Source organism: Anguilla anguilla, chromosome 10 (assembly GCF_013347855.1).
Source record: "Anguilla anguilla isolate fAngAng1 chromosome 10, fAngAng1.pri, whole genome shotgun sequence".
Classification (NCBI taxonomy): Eukaryota; Metazoa; Chordata; class Actinopteri; order Anguilliformes; family Anguillidae; genus Anguilla; species Anguilla anguilla.
Window position 1 is genome coordinate 19,236,638 of NC_049210.1, and position 22,070 is coordinate 19,258,707.

General features: G+C 45.2%; 1 protein-coding gene across 4 annotated transcripts in view; it reads right to left on the reverse strand.

Annotated features, from left to right (window-relative positions):
- Positions 1 to 22,070, reverse strand: part of abca2 (ATP-binding cassette, sub-family A (ABC1), member 2) — a 76,147-nt gene that overhangs the window by 22,510 nt on the left and 31,567 nt on the right. For all 4 annotated transcript variants that reach the window (XM_035435722.1, XM_035435720.1, XM_035435721.1 and 1 more), the window contains 18 exons: positions 19,117 to 19,228; positions 18,653 to 18,816; positions 17,933 to 18,054; positions 16,485 to 16,592; positions 15,080 to 15,256; positions 14,366 to 14,587; positions 13,646 to 13,995; positions 10,295 to 10,454; positions 8,799 to 8,927; positions 7,979 to 8,146; positions 7,581 to 7,677; positions 6,328 to 6,501; positions 4,891 to 4,993; positions 4,175 to 4,289; positions 3,279 to 3,469; positions 2,551 to 2,701; positions 1,961 to 2,165; positions 1,511 to 1,669 (listed from right to left, as the gene is read on the reverse strand). In XM_035435722.1, the coding sequence (XP_035291613.1) occupies positions 1,511 to 1,669; positions 1,961 to 2,165; positions 2,551 to 2,701; positions 3,279 to 3,469; positions 4,175 to 4,289; positions 4,891 to 4,993; positions 6,328 to 6,501; positions 7,581 to 7,677; positions 7,979 to 8,146; positions 8,799 to 8,927; positions 10,295 to 10,454; positions 13,646 to 13,995; positions 14,366 to 14,587; positions 15,080 to 15,256; positions 16,485 to 16,592; positions 17,933 to 18,054; positions 18,653 to 18,816; positions 19,117 to 19,228 (2,907 nt within the window). The remainder of the gene's footprint in view (positions 1 to 1,510; positions 1,670 to 1,960; positions 2,166 to 2,550; positions 2,702 to 3,278; positions 3,470 to 4,174; positions 4,290 to 4,890; positions 4,994 to 6,327; positions 6,502 to 7,580; positions 7,678 to 7,978; positions 8,147 to 8,798; positions 8,928 to 10,294; positions 10,455 to 13,645; positions 13,996 to 14,365; positions 14,588 to 15,079; positions 15,257 to 16,484; positions 16,593 to 17,932; positions 18,055 to 18,652; positions 18,817 to 19,116; positions 19,229 to 22,070) is intronic.

Here is a 22,070-nt window from a genome sequence, read left to right on the forward strand (position 1 = left end):
GTACTTCATGACCATATAAGGGTCCCCAGTTCTCCCTACCGTGCAATCTCTGGCACCAATTTGTACAATGGAGCAGAACGAAATCCGCACTTCCACAGTTTCAAAACACCTTTCACAAGCCAATGGAAAGTCCATGGGTGACATCACAGTCACTTTGTCCATATTTTTCTACAGTCAATGGGTCAACCCAGGATTTCCCACTCAAGCACTCACATAAGAGCCGGTGTTTGAAACAACAAGCCAACAGTACAGAATCAGGGAGAGAGTAAGAGCCACGTACTGCCTTACACAAGCAATATTTTTTAGTAGGATGAGTTTGGAAGGTTTGTGATTCATAAGCATGTTTAGGGATGGGGAATTAATTTCATTTTTGTCAGATCCTTTCGCCTACATGTTTTTTGTGCTTCTGAGTGAGGTTTTCTCTCACTAAAGGAGAACAAACCGAATTACTCCAAAACTCCAAAACCTACAAAAAAAAAAAACTTGCTTAAAACTAATTTTACATCATTTTACGTTTACATCTGGGCACCGACGTCAATGGGCATGGAAGCATAATCCGGTCATGTTTCAAATTAAAATGCAAATCGACAATTGTGTTTCATTTTCGTTCAACAATTGCAAACGATAGAACTACAATGCATTTTCATTTATGTCAGCCTTGTACCGTCAGAAGCTGGTCGGCCTTCAAACCTGCAAAGCAATGAATTATCATTTGATTTTTATCATCAATCACGCCGGTGCAAGAACAATATGTGATTTCAAAGGTTCAGGTTTGATGGTTCCTATTTGCATTCAAATTGTGACAAGGTTGTGACATGTATGTACGGAAAACGAAAAGTCAAATCCACTTCGCGTTTAGATTTGAAATAGTCAGAAACTGCGCACATTAAATTGAAAATAAAAACACAGACTGGGCTTTTTGCATTTTAATTATGTCATGATTTTTGCCTGCATGAAAGAAAATGAAACACAATTACCAATTAGCATTTTAAATTATGACCAAATTATGCTTCCATAAACAAGATCCCCCTGGAATGCAAATGCCACTTTCCAGTGAGCTGATTGGTCAGGAGGTGGTGTCTTTTTACGGGTAGAACACAACGTGAACAAAAACTGCTCCGAGCTGGTTAGTCATGCAGCATAAGTCATCATGGCAATTTAGTCCAATCAAAAGAGAACAACTTTCGTGATAACAGAAACTCTGTTGCTCTGTGATTCAGGCCCCAGGTGTGCCATCAAATACATAAACACTTATGTGTGCTTTTTAAAGTTTTAATCCAGTGCAAAACATTTTGCAAAGCTAGAGCAAAAGACAGATCTGCTTGTAAAATGAACAGCACTTCAGTAAGACACTGAACCAGGAGAATCACAGGTCTAGCGACCAGGTAGGTTATGCAGTGACTCCAGAAACAGCACAGGCGTAGCCATCACGTTATGAGGCAACCTCGCGAGAAGCGCATGAGCAGGCAGCGACCGGCACGCAAACAGTTGCCAGGCAACAGGGACACACCCGAACGGCGGTGCTCCATAGCGCAGGCCTGGTCCTCCTCCATCACGCTGAGCCTGGCCCCTCCGCCCCAGGGCCACTCCCATGTCTCCACGCGCCCACTCCCCAGCCAATAGGATTTCTGCAGCGGGAAGTACCAGGGCCGAGGCAAACCGTACATTCCTGTCGCAGGTGGGAAAGAGGGGGCGGGAGCAACGGACAGAGACAAAAGTTATCAAGCTGTTGCAGACCACAGCTGTTTTTCATTTTTATTAGAAACAGCAAGGCCAGAAAAGGAACAATCCAAAGTGTAATGGAAGGCAATATAATAAACAATAGAATATTTTACTATGGATTCAGTACAGCCCGAGGGAACTTTGCAGACAATGCAAAAGCTCTTAGGCATTATATTTAACACAGAGAATCAGCATTGGTGCTTTGTTTCCGTGCAGGTGGGACGGCTGCTGCTCTCACCTGGATGCACTGCCTCGATGTACCAAGTGAGCACTCCATAAACGCTGGCATCGATTATCAGCATCACCATGGACAGCAGCAGATTGAAATCGTCGCCCTCTACTGGTGACTGGTTGATGGTGCGCCACTGGATGCCCACTCCAGCCACCTCATAGAGAGCAAAGTACTTGGAGCCCAGACCAAAGGCGGTGGTAGACATGAGTGACTGCAGCAGAGACCAAAGATTAGGGTCAGAGACTTGGTATTAAGCATTAGATAAGTTATGGTCTCACATAAAATTTGTCATAGTAAAACACAAGCAAGCAATGAATTAGGAAACACAGAAACTCACACACACACGCTCACATCCACACACACATATGCACACCAGCACACACGCACACAAGCCCAGCTTCTCCAATGTCAAAATACTAGTGACTGAAGCACAACACTTCATGGACCAAAAAAAGGTGCGGCTATCATCATTATCAGTGACTCAAACATTCAAACGAATGCATACAGCCCCGTCTTCTGATTGGCCCAAACAAATAGTGTGATCTACAGCAGAGAATACCCACACAAACATAGCAAAGAAAGGGGGAGGGGTTTACCGCGATGCACTTCTCAAAGGCGGTGATCTTGTCGTGGGCCACCTCCTCCCGGATGGCCACGTACATGTAGGGCACGTAGCTCAGGAAGTAGATGATGCCTCCGCAGGCAGAGGCCAGCTTGGCCTTGGAGTAGATCACCGACACCAGGAAGCTGAGAGGGACACACAGTAAACAAGGTCAGACTGGGGTTCCAAAGAGCGCAACACACACATACTCACACACACACACACACACAGACACACACACACAGACACACCTGGGTGTTATAAAAGCCCAGCCTGCCTCACAAGATTTTAACAAACCAAGAACTGGAAGGAAGCGATAGGGGTTTCCATTCAGGAACACGATCAAGCACGATCGATCACAGGAGACACCAGCTGACGTATTCTTTGCCACTTGCTCTAAAGTCTCCTTTAAAAAGGGCTCGGTGGCCCAGAATTCCGGACGCGTTTCATTTCGCGGCAGTCTGCGATAAACTTTTACATTTTTTTTTTCCCCCCACTGTCAGTGCGACCGCAGAGGTTCAAGGAGAGGTTTCGACAGGGGGAAATGAACGGAGATAAAAATCAGGAAGACGAACATTCGATACGTTCCTGTTCCTCGCCATTTCAAAGTCAGCAACTTCAGATCACGAAGTTTTATCTGGACTGAAAACCGGAACAGCCCATTGGCACATCAGACAGCTTTGGTCATTATGGCATCCGCCTGGGGAGAGGAGCGACCGTTACCAGAACATGATGGTGGCGATGGCGTAGACTGTGAGGAAGAGCCAGATGATGAAGGGGTCGCTGTGAAGCAGCACCTTGCCGTACTTGAGGATGGCGGTCAGCGCGGTCACAGAGATCGACAGCTGGACGAACCCCGTGATGAACCACGCCACCCAGTGGACCGCGTTGTTCAGCCCCATCATCTTCATCACCTGGGAATCGAATATAACAGAACAAATATCAATCCCCATTCAGAAGGTTCATATTCTCATTGCCAGCACACAAGCCATACAACGCTACTAAAAAAATGCAGTTAATATGCACAACACACACACAATAAAAATGATATCTATAGCTAACGTAGCACATCTTAGGAGGTAATAAAACATGCCTGTTCCATAAAGATGATTAAAAAAGCAATAAACACAGTGCAAGCAGAAATTATTAAATAATATCAACAACAAAAAACCCTGAATATATTTTCATAGATAAAGGCTAACCACAAAACTGCCATCAGAGTAATGAATGAAAAAAATGCAGTGAGGAGAAATTCAGGCAATTTTAGTTCCATTCATAATTCATTTATTTACAATTGCAACAGTCATTTTAACTATACAGCAGGGGGCAGTGTTCATCGTTTATAACCCCAACAAAGAGTCAGTAAAGAGATCAGATGGGGAAAAAAAGACTGAAAGGCAAAATTATAATATATAATACATTTACAATATATTTAAAAGCTAACCTAGCCAATACATCCACCAGCTGTCAACACAGTTCTGCTACATAAACTACCGCACATGCATACACACTCACACACACACAAACAAACAAACACGCACACACCGTGTGCACACACACACACACACACACACACACACACACACACACAGTGGGGCTGTGGCTGGCTCTAAACCCACCTCTTTGAGGCGGTGTTCCTTCTCAGCCACAATGTGTTGAATCATCATGGCCACAGAGTAGACCCAGGATATGACCATACAGAGCGGCATCATGTGCTCTATGACAAACAGGAAGCTGAGGAGGGGTCAGACACAGGTACTGGAGTCAGCAGGAGTCAGGCCACCTCTGCAGCGTCCGCAGACTCTCCTTCAATCATTGGACCTAGAGATCCATCGCTCGAATATCACTGGCTCAACACCCAAACAGCAACAGCAATTCTTTATTTGGAAACAGGAAGCAGCAAGCTAAGTGCATCGTCTCCATAGTGACAGATGGTCTCCGGTGCCATCTTGAACCAAGGTGTCAAACAGATTATAAGGTGACGAGTGAAGGGTGTGTGTCGAATGTCAGTTCCGTTGATGGAGAGATTGACGGCCACAGACACTACCAAGAAATACCAGCGGCATCAAGACAGGGAAAGCAAAATGGAGAGAAGGCAACTAAGAAAACAGATGGGGAAAGATTGTGAGACCAAGAAAGAAAGACAGATTTTGAAAGACCAAGAGATTATAATGACCGATAAGATAAAATTGACTGAGAAACAAACTGTGAAACAGACAGAGAGTGAACGACAGAGAGAGGGAGAGGGAAAGAAGGAGAGATTGCAAGAAAGCATGATATTTGCACGGAAAAGTAAAGAAAGAGCAAATGAGAAGAGATAGGAACCGGGCCTTACTCGTCTCTCGTGTAACAGGGGTAGGGGAACATCTGAACGTAGTTTCCCGGCTCCACCACGTCGTGGCCCACAAACGTGTTGATGATGGCCCTCTCCATCATATCTGAGGAACGAGACGTCGGCGTCATTCGCTCGTTCGTTTGTGCGTTCATTCCTTTCGCACAGGCGGACCGACCCTCAGAACCCAGCGCTGGAGGGTTTAATATCGGAGGCCCGCAGCCCGTGGGGGTACAGTTTGATTAGGATCCCGTCCGCCTCCCCCGATCTGAGCAGAGCTCAGGGCAGAAAGGGCGCTCTGCCACGCGGGGCAATTACCGTGAATGCGCAGAGCGCCAGCGGCAATGCAAAGGACTTCATTAAGAAGAAAGATATACCTCATAATGCATAATGTGACCCCTTGGCAAGAAGCAGCCTGTCTTAGCTTTCCTGAGTTTAACGAGAAAGGCGCTTATTCCCACCGACTGCTTACTCCACAGTTTGCGCTGGCAATTACAGAGGAGCGCACGTCTCTTTCCAAGGAATACGCTCAGGAAAGGAAAGCCCTCCCCAACAGGAACTCGCTTTTTTTAAAACACAATACCAGGTATCTTGGATTACTGAAGAGCTTTTCAATTTTTTTATTTTTTTTCTGGCAAATGTAGCTGGAATGAGAAACTCTCTCTCCCTTTGTTGCAGGCAGATGTAAGGCCTTACCACTGTCCGAAAAGCTGACAGGAGGAGGTGGGGGGGGGATGTGGTTCATTTCAAAGCAGTGAAAAGTATCTCTGGTATTTCTGACAATTTTATTTCATAAAGCTTTTGCTACTTGCCAGCCACTGTGTAAGTAGAAAGGAAGGAGAACATTAACACAGTGTTAGAAAAACTAGATCACTATGTAGCCTGGATTAACAAGAAAGGGCTCAATTCAATTTTTTCCCCAATGGTTGACACTCATTTCGAACCGTACACAATTTTCTGAAACACAGAGAAAGTAATTATATGCACAAGACAACCCCTTTAGTTCCCACTTTATGTTCAATGCAGCTTGTATATGGTCTTTATACATAGCATATAGCATAAAATATAGCATATATAGCTCTGTCATAACTATGACATTATTATTTTATAAAGCAAACAACCCCAAAAAAATTATCAGTTAATCCAAATGTCATTAGATTTCAGGGGAGTATGAGTTATTTTTTACTTTCCTATTTACTTTTCTGCACCTAGTACCTAAATATAAAGCTGAATCCGTGTATGTTTATTATTCTTCATAAAAATATCTGTGCCGTGCTTATGAAGGCTTCATTCTTTTTGCTTTATAATGCCCTTAAGAAGTTATATTTAATATAAAATACGAACTTGCTTTTGGATATGCACTGAGTAAGCCGTGTCTTTGCACTTCCGCACATTCAGAGCATTTCGGTGAACGGTGTGTGAAAGCAGTCCCCTCCCTACCTTGGATCCACACAAAGCCGTACAGGAAGTAGAACTTCCCCCCGGTGTTGGGCCCGGGGCGCCAGTAGGCCCGGCGGATCTCATTGGTCTTCTCTGTGAAGCTCGAGTTCTGTCTGATCTTGTAGAGGACGTGGGGGGGCAGGGAGCCGTCCTTGTTGGTCTGAAATATCACACCTTGGGGGTGGAGAGGGGAGAATGCCATAGATTTTCCAAACAGAATTTCCACTCATTCTGTGTAACATCAACAATTCTGCCAGAGGCACTGTTGATGCTGCAAGTATTTTAGTATTGTAGTATGAAGTTCTGCTTGGTTATGAATATTCATGAATGGGTGTGGTCAACAACAGACCATCCATAGCTTGGCACTGCAATATGGACAGCAGTGGTATTTTTGAATCTCCAACACATGCAGGTACAGAGGACAGAAGTAAAAGATACATACATATAAGGAGCATATACATAGGCAAACTGATCCATGCCCTCAAACAAATTATAATTTGAATGGGTGATATCACAACCTGTGTTTCCGGCATTGCAATAAAACATCCCCCTATTACCTGATAGGATGATTATGAAACAGACCACAGTATAACCGCCCCCTCTCTATGACAAGTTTCAGAATAGTAACATACCCTTCAACCATCTGGTCAAAATGGGAAAAAATCCCATTATTGCACCCCGCCCATACTGCTGTGTGTTCAGAAAAGCAGCAGCAGTGGAGTTGCGTGCACTATTTGAAAATGGTTACAACCTGCGCATGCACGTGCACGTGGCGATGCTAATGCCTTGAAACGGACCTTAAAATATCTGCTCGGTTTGTAGGCTAACTGTGGTGCTCCACCATTCTGCCTAGTCACCCTCGCTGTGTCCACTACAGCGCTTGGACAGTAGTACAGTTCTTTACACAGCGGTAGTGTAACTCAAGATAAAGCCATGGTAATGTACACTGGGTGTCGTACCGCTTATCATTTAAGATAAATTGTGCCATAAAAATTCTTGGCTGTATAAATGGGCTACGTGTAAAAATAGAGAGCTCTGAACCCACTACGCTAAACTACAATGGGTCAGCAGCAGTCCAGCTACACTTGTAGTTGAACGGAAGAAAGCAATCATTTATTGCTGTGCTTTTTGGCATATAGCCTTTGTCAGCGTGAGATCGATGTTTAAAAACGGAAGCTATGCAAGTTGCCCTTTATAGAGATGACTGCTAGGCCAAGAAAATAAAATAAAGGTATCAGAAGAGGGGTACTCACTGGCAAACACAGACACATTGTCTTGGTAGGCCTGGTTGAGTGTGTAATTCACAATGCTCTCCTCGTCAGGGAAGCCCTTAAAGATGTCCACGCTGACCTGGGAAGAAGAGGACAACATGTCTCCCTAACCAAACTTCTCTACTGTACTCCCAGCAGATGGGTGGTGACCCAACAAGACAGAGGACAGCAAAATATATATACTGTGTGTGTGTGTGTGTATGTAAGTGAAAAAGAGAGAGAGAGAGAGAGAGAGAGAGAGAGAGAGAGACTATCCATGCCTCATAACTTAAAGCCTTCAAACGAGTGTCTGTTGTTGAGCTGCTGTACATGACTGAACCAGTAGGACTACATATCCCAGCAGCACATCACACCCCAATCCCAGGGGTTATTGGCCTGACCTTGGACATGAAGTGCGTCCAGCCGCAGGCGGCATTGTCGATGGTGTCCAGCTGCTCAAGCAGAGTGGTAGCGTTAGGCAGGGTGAAGTTCCCCTCCAACAGACTGCGTATCAGCTCGCTGTCAGAGGCATTCAGCAGCTCCGGGTGTCTGCGCAGATCAGATGTCAACTGCAGGAAGTCAAATGCGCAGAGGTCACACACTAGGAGAAAACTGCAGGAGCACGGCCAAGTGTACAGCATTTCCTTGCATCTCTCTGTTAGAACAAAAAGATTTTGTTCATTTTCCCGTATCTGTAACAAAGGCCTACGAGCTGAAACTTGTTGTAATGAGGGCAAATTTAGTCAGTATTCAATTGAAAGCTCAATCAAACCTAATTAACTTAATTAGCTCAGCTAAAATGTAAGCAACCCAGCAGGTCCCGTGGGTCAGGTTTGAGGAACACTGCGGTGAGGATTTCAGACACTCAAGTATGAAAGTGTGCCAAGTGAAAACTCGCCACTTCAAACTTGGGTTTATCTGGGGTCTATCAACCCAGGCGTGCTGATACTCAGCCACTTCTTCACTGCTTCGCTCTCCAAAGTTTATGACATTGCCCTTTTAGAATGGAATTCACATCCACCTTCAATACCATATGTAATTAGATAAATGACATATAAATTGATTGGTGTCATTTCATACTACAGTATTCATATTGTTTTTTCACTTGTACTGTGTTCATCTCCCTATGTTGTAAGTAAATGTGGATAAGCGTGTCTAGTTGTAAATTGACACATTTAGCATTAAAGTGCAGAGGCCACTTTGTACGATCCACCCTGTTACCTGCTGCAGCCATGCCATGTGGTTGTGCAGCTTTCCCTCTTCCAGGAACGCCCGAAGCTCGGCAGAAATGTTGAGCCACACGCGGGCGTAGTGCGTCACATTCCCCACGAAGGCAAACGTCTCGTTGGCCTGCAGGGGGCAGCAGAGAGGCGAAGCGTTACCCTGGTGAGGAGTCTGCCATCTCCACAATGAGGAAACTTGTTAACATCCCTCGCCCTGCACTAGAATGAACTCTCCCCTACGGCGACTCGCAACAAGCTTACTTGGGTCTCTCTCTCCATTCTTTATAATCATTCTGGTCGCATCTATCGCTAACCGGCCATTTTACATTCCAGGCCGTTCTCGGGGTGGCTATTCCTTATTTTTCCCAAACTATACCTGACCATTTGTTTTTGACAGTTCTGCATTACCATTTATTCTTATGACCCAGGTCTACCTAACTTTGCCTACTGTCAGTGCTCTACCCAATAATTTCTCCTACAAGGCTATGACACCCAACTCTACCTGACTGAGCTCTATCTAACCATTCCTGACGCTGACTGTTCTAACATTCAGGCAGTTTTCCCTCCCTCTTATCGCACGCTACATTCGGTCTGGCGCCTCAGTGACCTATTGCCAATACACGGCTGGACGTAACTGACTGACTGTGGGGGGGATCGATACGTAATTTTGCGCTGGTTCCTGCAGCGGAACGGGAGGCTGCTCAGGGAGATAGGGACAGGAGGTAAACAGACAATGTGGGGATCTGATTAATTAATCTGTTCAGAGAGAGCTTTCCAGAGGACAGCTGAAATGCATGATTAATAATCTGAGTTATTAAAAAACAAATAGCTGCGGACTCCCGCGTGTGCACGAGCTAGCACTTTCACCCCCTTTTTGTGTAATTGTTTTCCCCCACTTTCCTTCCGCTATTGGATTTCTGTCATGAGGAAAAAAAAACAACGTTATGAAATAGTACAAAATATAATGATAATAAAGGCCTCATTTTCGCTGTGGGCAATCATCTTTGTAAACTGGCCGCAAAAGCCGCAACTTCTCCCATCAATTTGGGAGAGTGCAGGCTGGCGTCCGCTCTCCTCTGAAAAACGTGCTGCTGTCCGCCTCTGTTTCCTTCACCCCGCAGTCCACCGGCTGAGCTCACACTCTCATGGCTTCGGGGGAGCAGGCTTCGCATGTAGCTTGTGCAGGCAGATTGCAGGCATCCATTCAGCTGGAGGGGGGTACTGGTGTGTGATAAATCCACCTCTCCTTGGGTGATGCTACAGCCAATTAAGCACTGCCCTGCAGGGTTGCTGGCCACAGCCAGCACTGGCACAGCCAGGATTCAATAAAAGACCATGGGGACCATCCACACATTGGAAATGTGGCACAGCCCCATCATGCCCAAAGATAAATGTGCAGTGTCTTTCTCAACATAAACAACTGCCCGGCTACGCCTTTCAAAGGGAGTTATGCGTAATACGGCAACTGAGCCAATTTGTGCAAAGCACACTTGCCTTCTGAATAACCTTGTCAACTTCCGAGCCAATGGGAGAGTAGAGGATCTTGGGATTTGTAGTCATCAGATGCACCAGTAGGCCCAGGTTCCGCTGCTCCTTGCTGGTGAAGCCCAAAGAACTCATGTTGCCCTGTTTCAGAGCCTCTGGCTCAATGATTCTGAGAAAACACAGAGGTAACACCGACATGAAAACAGTGGCTACTTTAGTAAATACACATTCCATTAGCATAGCCTGAACGGTGTAATTGAGACATTACAGATTCAAGCCCGAACAATAGGATATCAATCACACACTATTGTCTTTGTCATGTCTGGGTAGGCTGAGCTTAAAATTGCCAAAGTTCCTTGCCTCCACAAAAACTGCCCACTCCAGAGGCACAAGTGGCAATTCCAAATTGGAGATGGAAAGGTCAAAAATATAAAAACTACAGAGCATGCAAACTGCTGTAAAACATACAACAAAAGGTCCCAAACTTTTTAAATATCAGGGATGTCTTTGACACTCAGTGTCAGTGTCTATACATGCCACAATTAGTTGCACACTGATTGCAAAATTGATCAATGAGTTTGCACAAATATCTCAAAACTATTATTATTTATTTTGGGAAATGTACCACCTTGCTTTCTAAGGGGTCCTAACGAAATACACATTCATACAACAAACAAAATAATGAAAATAAAGAAAAGCAGAAATAAATAAATACGATAAATGAACACAATAACGCAAACAGGCAAACACACATAGGCCTCCACTAAAAACGCCTACGGAATGTCAGCCAATGACTCCTTTTTACATATCAGTCACCACTAAAAGCGGTCTGCCGTAAGATACGGTACAACAGCATTACCTAAATGCCCCGAGTGAATTAACACATTTCGGAGTAGTTTGTAAATCTTTCCAGTTCGTAGAAGCCTTAAATTTAAATGCCTCGGGAGAACCTGTTGGTACCTGAAGCAGGGGTTGATTTGTATGCGTCTCTAAGGGAGTAATTTGTGATTCGTGGAATGAGAAGCTCTGGTAAACAGATGAGGTAATTGAAGTGTATCACCTAGAAAGAAAATGCTACCAACACAGTTGCCTTTTATTTTGAAGGGATGGTCATTGAAGTTGTTTGCACAATGAACAATGATTTGTTCGGAAGTGACAACCAACAGTAAATCCACACAAAGTATTGTAAATGATGTCCAAAGCTCTTAATTCAATATTAGTGCAGTTGTGAAATACAATATTTTCATATTGTCAAGAATGGGCAATGGCAGTTGGGGTACAAGCTTTTTCCTTATATTCATAGCAAACATTACTCTGACCTGTACAATACTGTGGGACAACAGTTGAGCTCTTTTACAGAGACATTTAGTAACAGGTCAACCCATAATGCCATATGTTTTAAACAGTCAATGTTACTAAGTAGTGTACCGTCGGTTGAGTAAATTTAGCATATTTAAGCCTTTGCCAACAGCACAGTGCAGGATTTTGCCTGAATAATTACTAATTGTTTGCAAATCAGTTTTATAGAATTCCAAAATCATCCCAGAGAAAAGCAACTACCTGGGACATATTTGCTCTGTCCGCATTGATTAAGGTACCATTGGCTGATGCAGTAAATTGACATTAAAGTTTTCATGTAATAGTGGCAAATTATTGCTAAAAAAGACTGTAAAGAGGTCCCAATACCAAAACTTTCGGTACACCTTTACTAAGCTCAAGAAGTTCGGACAAACACACACTGCTTTCTGTCACTAAAGTACTAAACTAAGTCAATCTACTCTTGTCAAGGCCAATACTTTTTTCAATTGCGATATTAATCACAGTCAACCAGATTAATAAAATTAATCATTTTGATAAATGAATAAAAAATAGTCCCAGTAAGCACACTTTGATAAGAGGCAGAGGTAGAACGCAGTGGAATGAGTCTAAAGCCAGATTTAAAAGGAGATCATTCGTTAAGTTCCATGAAACAGTGGAACAAATTCACATATATAATTTTTTTCAAAGACTTGTGTGCAGATAACTGATACCGATCTACAGTTATTGAGGTCACCAGTGCATCTGCCTTCTTGTACACGAGTCGCTCGCGCATGTTTCAACGTATATGGGATCTTACCTGTGTTCAAAGAGATTTCAAACAGAGTCACTAAAGCAGTGGTTCTCTACGTCGGTCCTGGGGGACCCCTGTGAATGCAGGTTTTCACTGCAACCACAATTGCGATCCCAGAATTTTAACAAGCCGGTAATTTTTCTTAAATACCCTTCATGTTTAGAGGGATTATTTACCCTCTCAAGCCACATCATGTCAGAAATACTGTAACTGTGCATGCCATGAACATTGAAAGTCCCGTGTGCTATACAGAAACCAATTGCATAAAGAGAGGTAAAAAAAAAAAAAATTAACTGATCAAATTAAAGTCTGAGGTGAATCAATAACCTCCTAATTGGAAAGTGTGGACATGGCCACTAAAACGAACCTTTCGGTAGATAATGAAAAACTCAAAGCCAAACACACACTGAGTTCACATATTTAAGGAAAAAAATATTGGAGAACTAAAATATGTGTTCAACAACCTGAACTGAGCAAGAGATTGGCTGTAACAAAAACCAGCATGCACATGGGTCCCCCAGGAACGAATTTGAGAAGCACTGCTCTAAAGGATACATTAGTATATGGGCAGACCATTTGATGCTTTTAGGCTTCAGACCATTAGTTTTCAAGTTGTAGAGGGCAGATAAAAGTTACTTGGGGATATAAGAAGCGGCACTTTCTCCAAACAGAGTCCGCCCATGATGTCTGAAACAGAGCAGTACCAAGCTAGGTCCACCTTTTTCTGAAGAGGCCTGCCAATTGCAATCCCCTCGCGACTCGACTGTGTACCCGCCACAGACTCCCAAAAATAAGAACTAACAGCTGGCGCCAAACTGCAAAGAGCTGCCCGGGCCATACTCTCAATCTGGCCGTCTTGATCCGGCCATCCACTGTAATCAGCCGCCAGCATAATTGGCTTAATAAGTAAACCCTTTCATCTCGATGTCCGCTGACATTCGGCGGGTACGCTGGAGCAAAAAACGCTGACCCGATTCACCCAAAGCAGGTGCTACACATTGTTAGCTGATGAATATAATGGCTCCACACCACCACAACCCCCCCCCACATACTGCAGAACACTGCGAGAGCCTTCAGTGTTTTATTTATTAAGGAGCTACAAACCCAGCTCCTTAAAAACTACGGTTGCTGCTACATTTCACGGTAACTGCAGTCTCCTCTATACTTTACACTACCAATAGTTCAGAGTAATAACCGCCGCAGTTAATAATGAAGACATTAACTGCGGCGGCGACGCGATTGGCCGTTACCTGTTGTTGCCGCACAGAATGGGCTGAAGCCCCGCCCACAGCTGCACGAAAGCCGAGAACTGAGAGCGCGGGTTCTCCCCTTCCGGCTCGGCCGGGCCCTCGTCGCTCTCCCCGCCGGGCACGTCGGTGGCGTTGGGGCCCCAGGTCGTGGCGTTGGGGCTCAGGGCGGTGGCGTTGGCGGGGGGCGGGGCCTGGTGCCCGGCGCAGGCCCCTTTGGGCAGCAGGCGGGCCAGGCCCGAGAGCAGGTCCACGTCCCGGAGCAGCCTCTCCACGTCGGCCAGGTCCTTCAGCAGGGCGCCCAGGTGGGACTGGGGGGGCAGGACCGAGGAGTTGACCTGCTCCAGACGCAGCTGTGGAGGAGGAGCAAAACAAGGGAGAAAGAGAGTCCAGGGAGAGACAGGGGATCAGGAGTAGAGAACGGTTAGAGATTGTGAAAGCACCAACATTGCTCAATACCCATATGAATTGCCCACAACACAAATATAATTCTCACTGTATCTCCATCCAATCATTTGCACTTTGCCCATGGTTTATGACACACTGTTGCTTTCTCGCTTGTGTTGAATACTATTCGGTGCATACCTTTGTTTATACAGCTCTTTTGCGTAATTTAAGTGTCAAGTGTATCTTATCTTATGACAATATTATAAACTGCTTCGTAAAGTTTATTAATAATAACAACGTGATGTAAGACCCATTTTTAGAGAGCCTTGTCCATACCTTCTCAATGATGGTCTGAGTGTCTATCTGGTCTCTCAGTTCTTGGCTCATCTCGCCAAACCGCTCAGCCCGCTGCCCCTCCCCACCGCCGCAAACCGCACTGCGATAGGCCTGCAGCAGCGACTGCTGCTTCTCAGGCACCAATAGGATGTTGCTCAGCTCAGCGTTCCCGCCTTCCCCACAGGTGAGCAACTCCAGCATGGCACCAGTCAACAGGATCCCCTGTAAACATGAATCGATCACCAACGCAGCGAACCTACAACCTCAAAACCTGAATGCAGTCGCAGCAAGGGAAACTAAAAGGCGGAGATTTGCTGACACGTACAAATGCAAGCCAAATACGCTAATGAGAAATTTAGGCTGACACATCGGCAAACAGTCAGCGGATGCCAGGCAGCAGGGCCTGCTAATAAGTTAATGTTTCAAAAGTAACAAAGCACACCACACTGAGGTATGCAATCCTGACAGGTGACAGCCATTGTAGCCAGCAGGCCTGCAAGGCTGTAGCATAAGCCAAGAAGAAAGGATTTTCGGTTAGCCGGGTAGTCGCTTGGCCATCGTTCAATACTGACATCAAATCGATAGAGCGCCGATGGTCAACGGTCAAAGCACCAGGAGCAGGTGCATGTGACCGACAGAGAGGACACAAGCCCACCGATACAACCGGACCTTCCAAAATCATAGCTGAGAACAATAACATAAAGACACACAGACCTCCATCTCGTGCAGTCCCTGGGGGTCGTAGCTCTGGTCCCCCTCCCCAGTGGCGAGGCCCAGGGCCTGGGACATGAGTCTGAACAGGGCCTGCCCGTGAGCCCCTTTGGCTGGGTCCTTCAGCGCCTTGTGGATCAGACCCCCCTCCAGACTGCGCCAGCCCCCCAGCAGCTGTTCCTGATTGGACAACAGTCAGCAGGGGGGCAGATTCAGACAATGCGCACACATGCAGCCCGCGGAGGACACACACCGGTCCCCATTTCTCACCCTTCCTGAAGAGAGCCGTGCTCTTTTTTGGTTTTGATTGTTTTGTTTCTTGGTAAGCCACATATTCCCATCATCCTTAATACACTATTTAATCATCACCAAAAAAATTATTTCAACCATGAAATAGCACTTATTACACTGTCACCTCTATCTCTGTGTCAACCAATTGTTTGCTCTCCCTTGTGTGTTTCCAGCATAACAAATAAAGTCACAGCCCACTCTTAACATTCAAAACAACTCTCCTTTGGGCCCGTTTACACTCATCGTTTTATGCAACATTTAATGGATTTCCTAAGTGTCACATTTGAGGATTGAGATAAAAGCATAAGAATCGGATATAGAGCAGATTTGTCCAAATCTGATTTAAATCTGTCTGGGGGGATTCTGGGATGGTTTCCACCAATATCAGATCTGTACGCAAATGCTCCAGTATGCATCAGTCTTCTGTCAACAACATTCCACTTATACATAACACATCCCATAATAAGTGGTGCTGGAGTTGCGTGATGCTCTGTTGTCAGGCTGGTAGTCAGGTCAGTTGGAACACTGAGCACAGAATCTAGGAGAAATTAACTTTAAAAGCCCGTAATTTGAAAAACAACACACCAAAAAATCAAGTATAAAAACATCACCTTATATCTATTGAATACACAGAAATCGAAACTTGTTTATATTCAAATATGAATATAAACAAGACCTTAGTAAAAACAAATCACAGCCCCTGAATAATTCTCGCTGCTTCATAGATATCCAATTATCTTTCCATTTATGCCTTTTCACTTTCAGAGTTTGAACCTGGCTAGCTTGTGTAGTTCAGGTTCTGGGTGGTTTTTCATTGTCACACTGAACAATGCTGACTGGCGTATAAGCAACCATTAGGTGTGGCCATCTAGACTAAATGACTGCACTGCGAATGATCAGAGTTCAACAGAAGTATTTCTGGGAGAAATGCAGCCTTTGTTTATCAATCCAGACAGCTTCCTTGATCTGGACTGGGGCCGGCATTCAGTGTGACATCACGGTCTGCGCCTCCAGCCTTGGGTGATGCAACGATGAAGCAATCGAGCTCTATGAGTGCAACTCTGGCTCAGGCTCAAGCCAGTCTAACAGTCAACAGGCTCACAGTGACAGATCTCACCTCCAGATGCCGAATCTTCTCCCTGGGGTCATAACCGTCCTGCGCCCCCCCGGCTTGCCCGGTGTTCCCTCCCAGCCCCGGATAGGAGCCAAAAATGAGGCTGTACACCTGCAGAGATGGTGGTGTGGCAACACCGAAATAACACGGTGAGGATTACTGCAGAACTCTTAGGAGGGCGAATACAAACATGTTGTCAAATTACCGGAGTGTTCTGTGGTTAAAGTAGCAAGTCGTAACCCTAACATTCCCAGACCTGCACATCTCAGCCGAATAAAAGCTTGGCCCAAAAAAAGGTCATTCAAGCAAGGCTTAGACATCAGGTAAAATGCACACTTTGTCAGAAAAGCTACTTTAACTGCACAAAATCATAGAATTGTACAAATGTGCACAATGTGTGGTGTTTCATCACAAAGTTGTAAAAAAAAAAATTAAAAAAAAAGTTCTGCAGATCATTCTCCACATGGGCAGTGCTCATGCCACTGCACACTGCTTTAGTGTGTGTGTGTGTGTGTGTGTGTGTGTGTGTGTGTGCATGTGGTTGTACATGTGTACATGTGTGTAAGTGCATGTGTATGTGTTTGTATGTACACTGCCGTATAATACATTTTTCACTATTCACTGCACTGAATAGTGGAAAATAAGAGAAGGAGAGGAGGAATGATAAGCAGACAGGAAGACAATGTGTCAGGAAAACAAAATCAGGCCCGAGAAAATTTGTCAGGTCCCCTATTAGCGTCTTTTACTCAACAGAGGTAAAAAAGAAACTGCTATTACCTAGAGGGAGCGGCTCTATCCATCATTCAGATAGGGAGTGATGCAGTGAATGAGTGAGACTGCTAAACTGAGCGAGTTTGAGTGAGGGAGCAAGTGAGTTAAATTGGTGATTATTGAGCGTGTGAGTGAGTGAGTTAAATTGGTGATCAGGGAGAGTGTACCCATTGTGCGTGCTTGTGTGTACCTTTGTAACTGTGCATGAGTGAGTGAGTTCTGCAGGTGATCAGTGAGTGTGTGTGTGCGTGTGTGTGTGCGTGTCAGTGTTTGAATGAGTTTGCATAAGTGGTGCATGCACAAGCGAGTTGTTGATTCACTGTTTGAATGAGCGTGTGTGCTTGAGTGCACGTGTCTGCACGTGTGTAAGTTTGTGTACTGTATTTGTGCAAGTGAATAAGAGACAGACTGCACACCGGCACGCATGACTGAGTTAGGTCAGGACTTGTGAGTGAAAGACAACAATTCAGTACAAAGAGAGAGAGACAAAAAGCAAAGGAATCATGTGTAGAGAGGTATACAGAGAAAAACGGTGCCATTTTACACACAGGTTTTGAGAAAATGTTTTTGCTTTGGGTCTGCCATTGATGTGATGAGCAACACTTCTGATGGCATTGAGCATGCGGGAGCCAGAAAAACAGTGGGAGAGACAGGTTTTAAAATGGACCTGATGAACATACCTCTTTGAGATTGACAGGAGAAGAGAGCAGGAGGCTGGCTGTGTCATTGGATAGAGAGAGGTTCCTGACCAGGAACTGCTGAAACACTGATTGATTCTTCAGCACGCTTCCAACAGTGAAACCTGGGACGAATAGAGGCAGAGAGCAACGGAGGAACAGAGTGAGAGAGAAAGAGCCAGGCAGAGAGGAGCAGTATGTCACAACCTGTCAATCATTTAGACAGCGTTTCTATTGGTTTCACCCCTGACATTAGCTAAATGAGTAAGCCTTACAGCAGACTGCAGTCAAGTCCTTGGTATTTTCCAATTCTGAGAAAGTATCCTAGAGGCCCACGGCATTCAATAAGGTGGGCAGTGTTAAACTGCCCAGCTGAAGCTGAGGGTGGGTGACGCAGGCAAGACATACAGTATCTATTGTACAAATAAGTACGCAGCTCAATTGGTTCTATTTGAGCCTGTCATTTTTTGAAACCTGCATGCAGAGCACACATGCCCGTTGACAGTGCATGGTGTTGTGACACATTACAGTACACACACAGTATGTGACTGTGGTTAGAGTTGAAGCACGCACGCATACAAAGTGTACGGTCGTAGCTGGCGTTGATGTGCACACACACACACACACACACACACACAAAGCATACGGTCGTGGCTGGTGTTGATGAGCACGAGCACAAACACACACACAGCATAGGGTCACGGCCCGTGTCGATGCACACACCGAGGCTGCTGTTAAAGTGGGTGTCCAGCGGCCCGGGGGCGGAGCTCAGACTCTCCAGGTGACGCTGCAGGGACTCCAGCTCCTCCCCCAGGCCCGGCCGCTCGGAGGTGAAGAGATGGTTCTGCTCTACCACCTCACTGATTCGCTCCAGGAGCTGAGTCACTCTGAGAGGAGACAGGAGAGTGAAGGGAGAGGAAGGAGAAATGGGTGACCTTAGATGCGTCCGTGTCCTAAAATTCTTACACGACTCCGGTCTTGCTAACAAAAGCTGCATCCCTAACAAAGCTGGAAAACAAACTCGCCACAACGGGGGGACTAATTACTTGAAAACAAATCAATAAAAGCTGTGAAACAATTATTTTGGGCTGCACCACGCATGAGACTTTGAGGTCTTTCTAAGGAAGCGGGAGCGACTGGCGGAGAGGGAGAGGTGGGTGACACCGCGCTGCGCGACGCAGACTCACGTTGAGTTCTTGTACTGCAGGAAGCCAAACTCGTCCCGCTGGCCGTCGGGACACAGCGACTGCATGATGGGAATGAGCCCCGCTGAGGTGAGGGGGGCTGAGCTGTAGAACGCTGGAGAGAGATAGAGGGAGAGAGGGGGTGGGGGAGAGAGAGGGGAGAGACACAGAGAGAGAGAGAGAGAAGGGGGGAGAGAGATACAGGGAGAGAGCATGGAAGACAGAGGGAGAGAGAGAGTGAGAAGGGGGGAGAGACGGGGGAGAGGGAGCAGGGGAGGGAGCAGAGAAAGTGGTGGGGAAAGAGAGAAAGAGGGCAAGATAGAATGAGAGAAAGAGTGAAAGAGAGGAGGAGGGAGCAGAGAGAGATGGGGAGAGAGCACAGAAAGAGAGGGGGCAGAAAGGAAGAGAAAATGGGGAGAGGAAGAATTAGAGGCAGAGAAACAGAAGAGAGAAGGAAGGAGAAAAGAAGAAAGGGTGGTGATGGAAGAAACAGGGAGGATATGAATAAATGAAGCAAAAGAGAAGGGTACATGGGAGATGCGAAAAGGACAAAGCAGCGGAGACAGAGAGGAGTAGGGGAAAGAATGAGCAGTAAAAAGTAGAGGAGGACGTGTCCCACAGAAAAGAGAGATGAATAGGTAAGGGGGCCCAAGGAGGTTAAAAGGATAAAGGGAAAGAGTGAATCAAACCCCAGAAAAAGAGAGAGAAAGAAAGGAAAGAGGAGAGAGAAAAAGAGGGAGGAAACCCATCACAGATCAAGGAGGAGGCTAAAGAGGGGTCACAGATGTCAGCTGTTTCCTTCCTGTCTTTGAGTTTCTACCACAGATATTACTATAGAGCAACCAGATTGTCAATTTTATATTCTTTTATATTAAATATTTTATATATCATAACAGAGGCAGTTTAGCGCAGGCGCTAGATAAAAAGAATAATGAAAAATAAGTAACACCAGCATACTGCTGTTAAGCTCCCAAGAGATATATTCAGCTAAATCTAAATCTGTGAGCAGTGACAATGTTTTGACCAATCGGGTTTCAAGAACAAATTGGTCGAAATGTCACTGCTCACGGATTTAGTTTAATATATCAATCACGTGGAAGCAAAACAGAAGTGCGCTGGTATTACCTTCTTATTTTTAAATTCCATATTCTAAACATTTTAAAATCCATATTCTAAACATTAACTTTTGGAAATTTTGTCATAAATTAATACAGCTCCAGAAACTCTCTTTTGTAACCAAATAATCCCGTCATTAAGAAAAAAGAAACAGAGGTAATCTGAGAGCTGATTTTCTGGTTAGTCTATAGTAAAATTTGTGTTCATACTTCAGCTGGAGAAGCTGGAGGTACACTTCCTGTCTCTTTGTTTCTACTTCCTGCACAGCAAATGTTGGCTTCTGCTCTGTGATTTAAACCTCACAATAGCCTCCTCACTCTGAATGTTGTTGGGAAAAAATAATACTTTTTTTCCTCACCAGGTAAACTCATCGATACACAAACTTCATCAGTAATCTTTAATTACCTGCCTTCAAGTTCCTCATAATGTGGTACTACTGTTACATTCTTCTGATGAAATACTGTCCCTTACTTTGATCATAAAAGCAAAAATAAGTTCTAGGATAGCAAGAAAGGAAGCCTACAGACGTTTGACAAAATTATTAATTTAGGCTTTTCGACTAATAATGGCTGACTTCTACCGATCCAGATAACAACAAGAGTAATTTAAAATCACAATGGGACTAATAGAAGGAAGCAATTTAAGGCAATGGGACCTGGAAACAACTGATCCTCATGGAAGATAGGAAATGCACTCGAGGAATCCCAAATGAGGAAAAACTCTCAATACCTTCTGAAGTGCTACTGTTTGACTGATTACAGGGTCAGTCCGGAAGCCTGAGCTTCCCTTTCCATACAGCCTCTTGATTGCTTAATTGACCCTATAATGCATTCATGACTTAACAAGCCTTTTCATAATGAGCAGCATTCTCTCAGCCCGGCTCTGGTGCGAGGAAGCTGCATTTCAGAAATACAAAGGCTGACTTTGTTTCTGTAGTTTTGGCTGTCGCTAAGAAAATCTTGTTTAAACAGGACCCTTCCAGAAATTAGCTGACATAAACGCCTGTTCCAGTCCCTCGTGTTACAGTTCGTATACATAACTACGCTAAACGGCTTTTCCAAGTCATGTGGCTATCTTTGTTTACAGCACATCAATTATTTTTCACAGGATTCCTGCCAAAAGAAACACAAATAACTACATAGAGTGCCCAGGAGCGAAAATATTATTAGCAAGAAGAACATCGTTTCTGAAATGATCTGGCTTCTTTGGACTTGGAACGAGCAGCGCACAGACCCATTTCTCACCGGCCTTGTCGGTCTGACAGTTACGTTTCGTAGAGGCCACTAATGTTAAGTGCATTTTCAAAGTTCATACGTTCACACAAATCTGACATCTGCTTCCCCCCTCGAGCGCAAGAGAACCGGGGGATCAAAAGCATTAGATCACCAGAGAGCAAATCAATAGTTAAGAGGGAGAGGGATCCAGTAAAGCCGATCAGTCAGTCTGTCAGTCAGACAGTCAGTCAGTGGGTTTGAAGGGAAGGGGGGGGGGGGCGTAGGCTGCCCAGGGTTAGACAGAAATAGTGCTAGTTGTGCTAACACACACCCACATCGCCAGTGGTCACACCTGCGAATACACAGCTGCAGTACAAGCCAGTACACAATCAGTGTTACTAGCCCTGAATGTAATCTTATGTAAAATGGCAGTCGCGATTCTCAAGCAGTGGCAATCAGCGCCAGAGCTGAGTGAATTGACTGCGACTTAGCCAGCGCTAGTTACCGCACTGCGCTGGCGTGAGCGGAGAGCTTTGTTGCCGACGCACAGGTGTGACCGAGGGCGTTTCCTACGCGCGGGCGTGCGGACAGTCAGCCTGAGGATCTTCAGCATTAGTCGAGACGCGG